The sequence below is a fragment of the Indicator indicator genome, unplaced genomic scaffold (assembly GCF_027791375.1).
Source record: "Indicator indicator isolate 239-I01 unplaced genomic scaffold, UM_Iind_1.1 iindUn_scaffold_78, whole genome shotgun sequence".
NCBI lineage: Eukaryota > Metazoa > Chordata > Aves > Piciformes > Indicatoridae > Indicator > Indicator indicator.
Genome location: NW_026539204.1, coordinates 76,496 through 85,657, shown reverse-complemented (window position 1 = coordinate 85,657; position 9,162 = coordinate 76,496). Strand labels below are relative to the sequence as shown.

At 58.9% G+C, this 9,162-nt stretch overlaps 1 protein-coding gene across 1 annotated transcript; it reads right to left on the bottom strand.

Annotated features, from left to right (window-relative positions):
* Positions 1-464: 464 nt before the first annotated feature.
* Positions 465-8,433, bottom strand: GALNT6 (polypeptide N-acetylgalactosaminyltransferase 6). Its single transcript, XM_054398677.1, has 10 exons — positions 7,946-8,433; positions 6,954-7,126; positions 5,611-5,760; positions 5,287-5,521; positions 3,934-4,051; positions 3,626-3,826; positions 3,116-3,247; positions 2,233-2,334; positions 1,966-2,118; positions 465-578 (listed from the first exon to the last, which is right to left on the bottom strand). Exons 1-10 carry the CDS (start codon positions 8,431-8,433, stop codon positions 465-467), a joined length of 1,866 nt encoding a protein of 621 aa, XP_054254652.1.
* Positions 8,434-9,162: the final 729 nt, after the last annotated feature.

The window sequence follows — 9,162 nt, the reverse complement described above, 5'->3', positions numbered from 1 at the left end:
CATTACTGGAAGGGTTTCCTTGCTTGCACCAGGCCATGACAACCTATGATCCACCTTCTGGTGGGGTGAGCTGCACACCAGTCACCATCCTCCTCCTTACTGGCAGAGTTTCCCATCTGGCTTTCAGTTGCTTGGCAGCGTCCGAGTTTTTCAATGCCCAATGGGAATTTCAGTCTCTGTCTGGAGCTGGGGAGGGGAAGCATGAGCAGCACCCGAAAGCATCTTTGGGCAGCTCCATGAAGAGCATCCTTGGCCATTTCAGGCTCTGTGGGATTCCATCAGCTGAGGCTGGCTTCCTGGGTTGCCAGCTCCAAAGGCACAGGACTGAGGTCAAGGCAACCATCAAATGCAGCATATTGAAGGCTTTTGTTTCTCAAGTAACAAAAGAGGGGAAGATTTCCTGGATTCTGGTTTCCTGAGTGTGGTTTGAGACAGAGGGGGGCTGGAACCACTCTGCTCCAAGCTTAGGTGAAGGACCAGAGCTGGTGGGGGTCTGCTGGGTTGCAGGGAGCCATTGCTGGGTGCTTCCCTCGTGCTGTCAGGCAGGTGCTGGATGCTGGGTTTTTAATCAGTTGGTCCTGGGAAAGAGCAGAGATCCATCAGCAGCTCCAGGGTGGTGAGATGGAGAAAGGATGAGACCCAGGGGAAGGGGCAGAGAAGCCTCACAGCAGGTCACAGAATCATAGAATTGTTTGGGTTGGAAAAGGCCTCTGAGATCATCCAGTCCAACCACCCACCCAACACCACTATGGCCACCAAAACATAGCCCCAGGTGCCACGGCCACATGGTTCTGGAACACTTCCAGGGATGAGCACTCCACCAGTTCCCTGGGCACCCTGTGCCAGTCCCTGACCACTCTTGAAGGGCAGAAGTTGTTCCTCATGGCCAACCTGAACCTCCCCTGGAACAATTTCAGGCCATTTCCTCTTGTTTTACTACCTGACACTAGGGAGAACAGACCAACCCCAACCTCACTGCAGCTTCCTCTCAGAGAGTTGTAGAGAACAATGAGGTCTCCCCTCAGCCTCCTCTTCTGCAGCCTCAACCTGCTGAGCTCCCTCAGCACCCCCTCCCCAGCCCTCTTCTCCAGACCCTTCCCCAGCTCCCTTGCCCTTCTCTGGCCCTGCTCCAGCCCTCAAAGTCCTTTTGGCACTCAGGAGCCCAACCCTGCCCCCAGGCTTGCAGCTGTGGCCTGCCCAGTGCCCAGTCCCTGCCCTGCTCCTGCTGCCCACACCATTGCTGCTCCAGCCCAGGCTGCTGATGCCCTTCCCTCAGGCCAGACCACCTGAGCACACTGCTGACTCATCTTCAGCTGCTGTCAACCAGCAGTCCCAGGTCCTTTTCTGCCAAGCAACTTTCCAACTCTGCCCCTAAGCCTGGACCCTTCCTGGGGTTGTTGTGACCCCAGGGCAGGACACAGACCCTGTCATTGTTGAACGTAATCCCATTGAACTCAGCCATGGATCCAGCCTGGCCACATCTCATTGCAGAGCCTTCTTGCCCTTCAAGAGATCAATTACCACCCAGTTTGCAATCTGACCCAATCTGCAAATTGACAGAGGGTATCTCAATCCCCTCCAGATTGATAGACATTAAACAGAACTGGCCCCAGTACTGAGTCCTGGGGACACCACTGTTGACCCACCACATCCCTTCAGGTGATTCAGAGGAAGGTTGAGGGGGAAGGGCTTGGAGCTGGCAGAAGGGAGATTGAGACTGGAGATGAGGAAGAAATTCTTTAGGATGACAGTGGGGAGACACTGGAAGAGGTTGCCCAGGCAAGCTGTGGATGTCCTCTCCCTGGAGGTGTTCCAGGCCAGGCTGGATGAGGCCTTGAGCAACCTGGGCTGGTGGGAGGTGTCCCTGCCCATGGCAGGGGGTTGAAACTGGCTGATCTTCGAGGTCCCTTTCGACTCAAACCACCCTTGATTCTCTGATTCCTGGGATGCGGATGCACTCCTCACCTGTGTCAGGTCCCACTCCTCACTGGCTGGCACATGCCCAGGCTTCCCTCGGTACTGGCAGGTGCCCAGCTCGGCTGTGCCCGCGCGCGCCTGCAGGCACAGCTCCTTGCCGATGTTGTGCCGCAGCTCCCTCTGGCTTGTGTACTCAAAGTACTGCGGCAGAGCAGAGAGGGGACCTCAGGCTCCTGCACCCTGAGAAAGTCACCCCCAGGGCACACAGACAGCAACTGCAGGAAGGGAAAATGCTGGGGGTTGGTGGGTGCCCACCTGGTTGCCCCCCATCCCGTGGCAGGGGTACATGATGAGTGGTTTCCCACCCTGGTTGTTCTCACCGACGTCCAGGCAGCTCTTGGTGCCCTCGTTTTTTATCTGCAGGGGGAAAAGGAAGGGGCAGGACGATGAGCTGTGTTCTGAGGGCAAGGGGTGGGCTGCCTTGGCACTGGGCTTTGTGGGGCACTGAGTGACTGCTGTGCAAACACAAGCCGGCTCCAGGCACCGTGTTCGGCTGCCTTGCCCTTTCCAGGACGTGAGGAATGCCCGCGCCAGCGCCTCCGTGCCACTGAGGCAAAGGTGAGAGGAGCCCGAGACGAGGCTCCGGGAAACAAAGGTGAAGGCAAACCCGGATGGGAGCCGGCGCCCGGACTCTCGCCGGCCGGCACCGTGCCCAGGGGCTGCTGCAGCCTGTCCTGGCCGGGGAGGGCTGGACTCAGACCTCAGCATCTGGCTGGGAGCAAAGGTTTGGTTTGGGCAGCTGCAGGCTGCAGGGTGGAGCAGGAGCTCCGTACCCTGCCCGTCCCCGGATGGGTTTGTCAGATCCCCGCCGTGCGTGCTGCTGCTGGCACGGGGGGTGCTGGAAGCTTTCAGCTCTTTTGCCCAGTGCCGCCTAGTGCCACATCTCCGCGGGTCCCCCACCCTGCAACTTGCCCCAAACCAGTTCTGCTGGATTCCAGCTCTTTCCCCGCCAGCCAGAGCCCGAACCGGCCATGCCAGCTGCTGACAGAGGCGGTGATGGACACGGCTGCAGCACAGCTCTGCAGCAAGCTGGCTGCAATGCAGGACCCCAGCTCCAGCCTTCAGGGCAGTGCCTGCCGGGGCTGCTCCAAGGCAAGGGCTGAGCCCAGCAGGGTGCTGTGGGCACCTCTGCACTTACTGCTCCGTAAAAAGCTGGAGTCAGGTCGGGGACAGACATCTCCGGGTAGACGTTCTGGAGGTACCAGGTGAAGTTCTTGCAGTGGAGCTGCTCCCTCAGCCTGCGGCGCTCTGTAATGTCACCATACGTCTTCTATCAACGAAGTCATGTGAGAAAATTAAACTAATCTCCAAAGCCAGCAAGGAAAATCCAAAACCCCTCCTGAGCCAGAGCTCAGCACTGAGGGGTCCTCCTGGCTTGGCTGTGGTCTGTCAATATGTGCTCGAAAGCTTTGGTGGTGTAAAAACATACCAAAGTGTTGTAAAAATCGGTGTTTTTCTACTAGAAGAGGTTTTGGCCAAATAGAGAAATAAATAAAATAGCTTTTTTTTTTTTGCTACATCTTTCCAATTGCATTTGATTTCCCACCTCCAGGCTGAGCCCTCCTCCTCCCCCCTCTACTCAGGCTTGAGCCCCAAGCAGGATCAGACCACTCCAGGAGAAGCAGAATCCCACTGATGTGCTTGGTACCTCTCTGGCCATCTGTGCAGCTTGCTGGTTCCTCCTGTAGAAGATCTCCTTGTAGTCATCCATCCAGACCTCAGCCAGGCGCACCAGGTTCCTGGAGATGACCTGGGTGCCCTTGGGGAAGGTGTGGGGGCTCTTGGAGCGGAAGACATGACCCACGACGGAGCAAGGGATGATCTCTACTTGGCCTCCACACTGCCAGACCTAGGGGGAGTCAAAGCCTGTAGGCATGGAGGGGCCAGCCTTCACATGCCCACAGAAAGAAGCATTCCCGAGAAAAACCTTTAAAGATGGCATTGACCCATCCTTACCCTGAAGGACATCTCCACGTTCTCACCCCCCCATATCTCCATCTGATCATCATAGGAGCCAATGTGCTCGAAGTAGGACTTCGAGATGGCAAAGAGGCCACCGGCAAAGGTTGGGGACCTACAGGGGAGGGAGAAGTGGGGCACAGGAGGGTAAAAATAAAAACACAACAGTAGAAATCCAAATGTTGAAGACACCATGGCCCTCAGAGTGTGCCCCAATCTCCCCCCTCCCCCCCCACCCCACCCCCCAGCTATAGTGGCTGTGGCAAAGGGGTCAGACCGGGCTGCCAGGATAGGCAGCAGCAGCAGTGAGACCGAGTGGCCTCGCTGTCAGCTCGGGAGGCATATTGTTACTGCAAACCTATCCCTGCAGACTGAGGGGAGAACAGAGAGCAGGAATCAGCACCCCACTCAGCCTCCAGGTCCTTTCATCTCTTCCATCTGATCCTTGGGACGGGCTGGAACAGAGAAGCATTGACTGAGAAAAAACAGAGGAAAGGGAATCAGGGAGTGGCTGCATCCCTGCCCACAGTGAGAGCGCTCGCTGTCAAAGGGACCTTTATTGGCATGGGGACGTCTCCTGGGTGACCTCTGCACAAAGCCAGTCCTACTGCCAGCCAGGGGACATGATGCAGACAGGGCAGGCAAGGTGTCAGGTGTGTCCCAGGGGAGCACCCAGCTGGACGTGGGGCACCATGGAGAAGGTCAGAGGGAAAAACTGGACAGCGTTTCACTGCATGGAAAATAAAGGGATGAAGGCAGGGGGCTTGGTGCAGAGCAACCCACAGGGAACATTCCTGCTGCTGTGCCAGTGCAGGTGCCACCCCATGTCCAGGCCGCTGGGTGTCTGAGAGAGAAGATACAAGACAGCAATGAAAGCCTTGATTAGAGGCTTTGCATAGGCAGAGAGATGCTGGGGGCAATTCAAAGCTGCTTTTGCCAAAGGTCCTTTAGAGCTCCACGTTCTCCAAAGCCCAGAGGGAACTTTCTCCTCTGCCAGGCCGTGGTCTCTGACCATGCCCGAGGGTCCACCTGCCAGGCACCAAACACCCGAGTTGCCTCCAGCCAAGCATCTGATGGGGGAAGCTCCGCTGGGAAGGGACAGCAGAGGCACCAAAAGCAGCAGGGAAAACAGCAACGTGCTGGGGAAAGGAGCAGAGCCAAGTGGGGGAAGGGGCAGTTTCCTGGCACAGAGCCCCCAGTCCTTTGACAGCCCTGGCCGCCCTCCCTGAGCCCACTGCAGCACCCAGCACGCTCAGCTGCTCCACGCTGGCTCTGGGCCCAGGGCTCAGCCAACCTCTGCCACCATCAGACCCCCTCTGAAGCGGGCAGAGGGGCTCCTGGCTGGCTCACTTGATGGGGAAGGTCTCGTCCCTCCTGCGCTGTCTCTCGCGGGGCGGGACGAGCTCCCAGCCGAAGGTCAGGCTCCAGTCGAAGTTGCCCCGGCTGTGCTGCTTGCCCTGCTGCACCGGCCTGGAGAACTCGAAGGTGTGGAGGTCGACGGTGGCAATGTCAGGGCTGACCACGGCTGTGGGCTCCTCGGCGATGCGGGACAGGAGGGGCTCCAGCCAGCCGTGGAAACACTCGCCTGGAGTGTGGGGAAGGCTTGGCCATTGGGGGCAGACAGCTTCACCCTTCTGGCTCCCTCAGGACCCCCGGTGGGTGGTGGCTACTCACAGTGAGCATCCAGGAAGGTCAGAACCTCCCCACTGGCCACGCTGGCCCCCAGCAGCCGCGCTGTGATCAGCCCCTTGCGCTCCGCCTGCCGCACGACTCGCACGATCTGCAGCTGCTCCACGTAGCGATCCAGCTCGGCCTGCAGGTGCTCTGCAGGAACAGCAACCGGCCTGGTCCTGCACCCCCGCCAGCCCACCCTGGCTGCACTGGGCAGAGGAGCCACCACCCGCCCTGTCCGAGCCCCACTAGAACTGCACCAGGGATTGACAGCGTGTGCAGGTCGTGCCCTGCAGCTGCAGCGTCACCAGCACCGAGCGGCTGAGCTGTCACGGAGGGAGGGGACAATGGACAAGGTATCGCAGAGGGAACCTGGGATTGCTCTGCTCCCTTGGCAGGTGCAGCCACCCAAAAGCTGGGCATGGCCAAGCAAGAGCTGGGATGTCCAGAGACTCCTCTTGGTAAAGGACCCCAAATCCAAGCTGTGTCCCCACCACAGTGCAAGCTGTGACACGGCTGACAACACCCTGCTCTGCCCCGAGGTTCTGCTCCTCGGGAGCTCCTTGGGAGCCCGGGCAGATGCCCTGGGGGAAAGGGAGTGTTTATCTCTGGGGCAAGGGCAAAGTCCCAGCTCTCCAGTGCCCGATGCTGAACCACAGGGTTCATTGCCCTGGTGCAGCTGGTGAGGATGGCAGCCAGCGGGCAGGTGGGCGAGGGGTCAGCAGGGTGCGGGAGCAGCACCCCAGTTCCATAGAGCCATAGAATGATGAATCTTGGAAAAGACCTCTGAGATCATCAAGTCCAACCTTCTACCCAGCACCTCCCTGGCCATTACACCACCTCCTGAAGTGCTACACCTACTCAATTTTTGAACACCTCTAGAGGTGGGGACTCCACCACCTTCCTGGGCAGCCTGTGCCAGAGTCTGACCAGTCTTGCAGGACAAAACGCTTCCTAATGTCCAACCTAAGCCTCCCCTGATGCAACTTGACGTCTTGTCCTGCCATTAGTTACTTGAGGCCAACACCATTCTCACTGTGAGCTGTAGAGTGCAACAAGGTCTCCTCTCAGCCTCCTCTTCTTCAGGCTAAGCAATGGCAGCTCCCTCAGCCTTCAGGGCTGCTTTAGCAGCAGCATCCGAGAAGGGAAAAACCCCAACAGTGGTGCCAGGCAGGAGCCAAATAAGGTGGAAGAGCTGCTGGATGCATCCTGGGCTGCTCAGAGCCTTGGCCTGAGCTGCTTCTCCTCGCAATGGCTCAGAACTGCTGCTCCTGGGGACCCCCCTGCACCCCTTCAGCCACCACATCCTGCTGTGACTCCTGCATCCCACCACAGCTCCCACCCACCATCCGTGCTGGCATCGTCCACCAGGATGATCTCCTTCAGCAGCAGGGCCGGGGAGGTGTGCAGGACGCTGTACACCGTCCGCAGCAGCGTCGACCAAGCTTCGTTGTGGAAGACGATGACGACGCTGGTGCTGGGCAGGGGCGGGCACCGCTTGAACTTCTGGTCAATGCACCTCCGGGAGAGAAAAGCAACGGTCAGGGCAAGATGGGGGAAGACAGGAACACTCCCCCTGGCCCAACCCAACCCCCAGTGGTTCTGGGCTCACTGCCACCTGGGTTTCAGCTGATTGATCCCTTTCCCTCTGCTGCTGCTCAAGTGAATTCCATCCCTGCCCCGGCCCCATGTCCCCCACTACCCCCCTGCTGCCACCGATCCACCTGCTAGACACAGATAATCGCCTGCCAGCACAGGGCATTCCATTTCCATGCCAGGGCCGGTTTCTACCTCCTATTCAAATCTTCCACCCTCATCATCCTGCACAAGCCTTCCCCAGCCCACTCTCCCCAGCAGGCAGGGCTGGGGGCCCCCATGCTTCAATCTGGCAGCCAGCGGGCAGGGGGCGGGCAAGGAAGCCTCTTGAGGTTTCCTTGCTTCCTTCATCCCCCCAGCCCAGCAGGGTCTGAGGCTGTTCCACTCGGCTAAGAAAAGTCAAAGCCCGATTACTGCAGTGGCTGGAAGGAAAGAGAGAGAGGAGGGAAAGGGGTGGAGACACTGGAGGCACCCAGGCCGCCAGCAGGTACGTGGGGACACAAAGCACTGCTGCTGGCTTTTGTCCTTGGCCACCAAAGCAACCACCAAGGGCACAGAAATCAGTGCAAAACCCGCTCATGAATACAGATCTCCACGGCTGGGGCTGTTTGGGGCTCGCCTTCCGTTCAGCACTGCCACCAACACCCGGTGACCTCCTGGCCCCAGCTCTTTTTGGTTCCCCTGAAGCTGCCCTGCCTGGGGAGCAGAGGACCTGCGGGGCTCTGGGCACAGCAGCTCTTACTCCGGTGGGCGGCTGTCGGGGCCCAGTGCTCGCTGCAGGGAGATGCGGTCGCTGGCGAAGGCGTTGAAGCAATGCTTCTCGTAACCTCGCTCCTTCTCCTTCGTCTCCTCTGGCGTCCAGCGATCCTTCTTGAAGGCTTTGCCGTCGGCCCCAGGGCTGGCAGGGTCTTGGGGGGGTCTCTCCATCAGCGGCTGAAGCTCAGCTGCTGTGTAGACACCAGGCAGGCAGGAGCGAGCCCCGGGCACTGGTTCCTCCTGCTGCACCGGAGCTCCAATCTGCAGCTTCGGCATCGAGTCTCGGATGTTGTTGACCGCCCCCAGCATCAGGTCGAGGACTTGGTCCTTCCCCTGGACAATGTTCTTCAGCCAGGGTTCCTCGCTCGCCTGTTTGTTCCCCACATCCTTCTGCAGGATGAAGAGGAAGATGATGAAGACTGCGCCTGCCAAAGCCACCTTCAAGGGGCTGTAGCGTCTCCGGAAGAGCCTCATTATTTTCCCCTTTGCTGTTCGCAGAGGAGTCCCCTGCGGAGATTGGTGCTTCAGGGCTGTGCGGTCTTGAAGTGCTTCATGGTGCTCTGCTCCACTCCACTCCCCTGGGGAGAAGGAGAAACAGCCACAGGTCAATTGACAGACTGGATGCACTTTGGGTGCACCTGCTTGGCATTAACCTATCACTAGAATGCTGATGATATATTAATCTAAAGTTCACTCCCTGCAAGCTCCACTCCCCCGTGACCCTTCCAGCCCGAAATCCACACACGAAATAAACCATCAGGAAAGCTGAGTTTAGAAAGACGCTGTGAGATGTGCTGGGTCCAGCCACCACGAGCATCAGACACCCCCAGCAGTTTCTCCGGTCACAGAGCCAGCTGCTCCAGCCCTCCTCCCCCCGCCCCGTCCCCTCCCCACGTGTGCACGGAGAGCACAACGAAGCTAAAGCAAAGCCCCCAAATGTGCCCAAACGCTTTTGCTGGCGTGGGGAAAGCCTCTCCCCAGGTATTTTTCCTGCCTGTAGCGTCGCTGGACGGAAAATCTGTGCCAGACCCCGCGGCGCGTTGGTGTTGGCTGAACTCGAGCAGCAGATCCGGTGCCCGGTGCCCTGTGCCCTGCCCAGCGCGGTGGCACCGAGAGCTCAGCACCGGCAGCAAAGCCTCCAGCGGACCCCAGCGAGAGCGGCCGAGCTTTGCCTCCGCCAGCAAACCTTCCGCAGCTGCACTT

What these genes read in the sequence shown, in the direction of transcription:
- GALNT6 (XM_054398677.1), bottom strand. Translation starts at nt 8,433, where the DNA reads ATGAGGCTCTTCCGGAGACGCTACAGCCCCTTGAAGGTGGCTTTGGCA. An exon ending in GGACGATGCCAGCACGGATG is followed by an intron (nt 5,761 to 6,953) that starts GTGGGTGGGAGC and finishes CTGTTCCTGCAG; the next exon opens with AGCACCTGCAGGCCGAGCTG. An exon ending in CTCCAGCTTTTTACGGAGCA is followed by an intron (nt 2,335 to 3,115) that starts GTAAGTGCAGAG and finishes TTCCCCCTGCAG; the next exon opens with ATAAAAAACGAGGGCACCAA.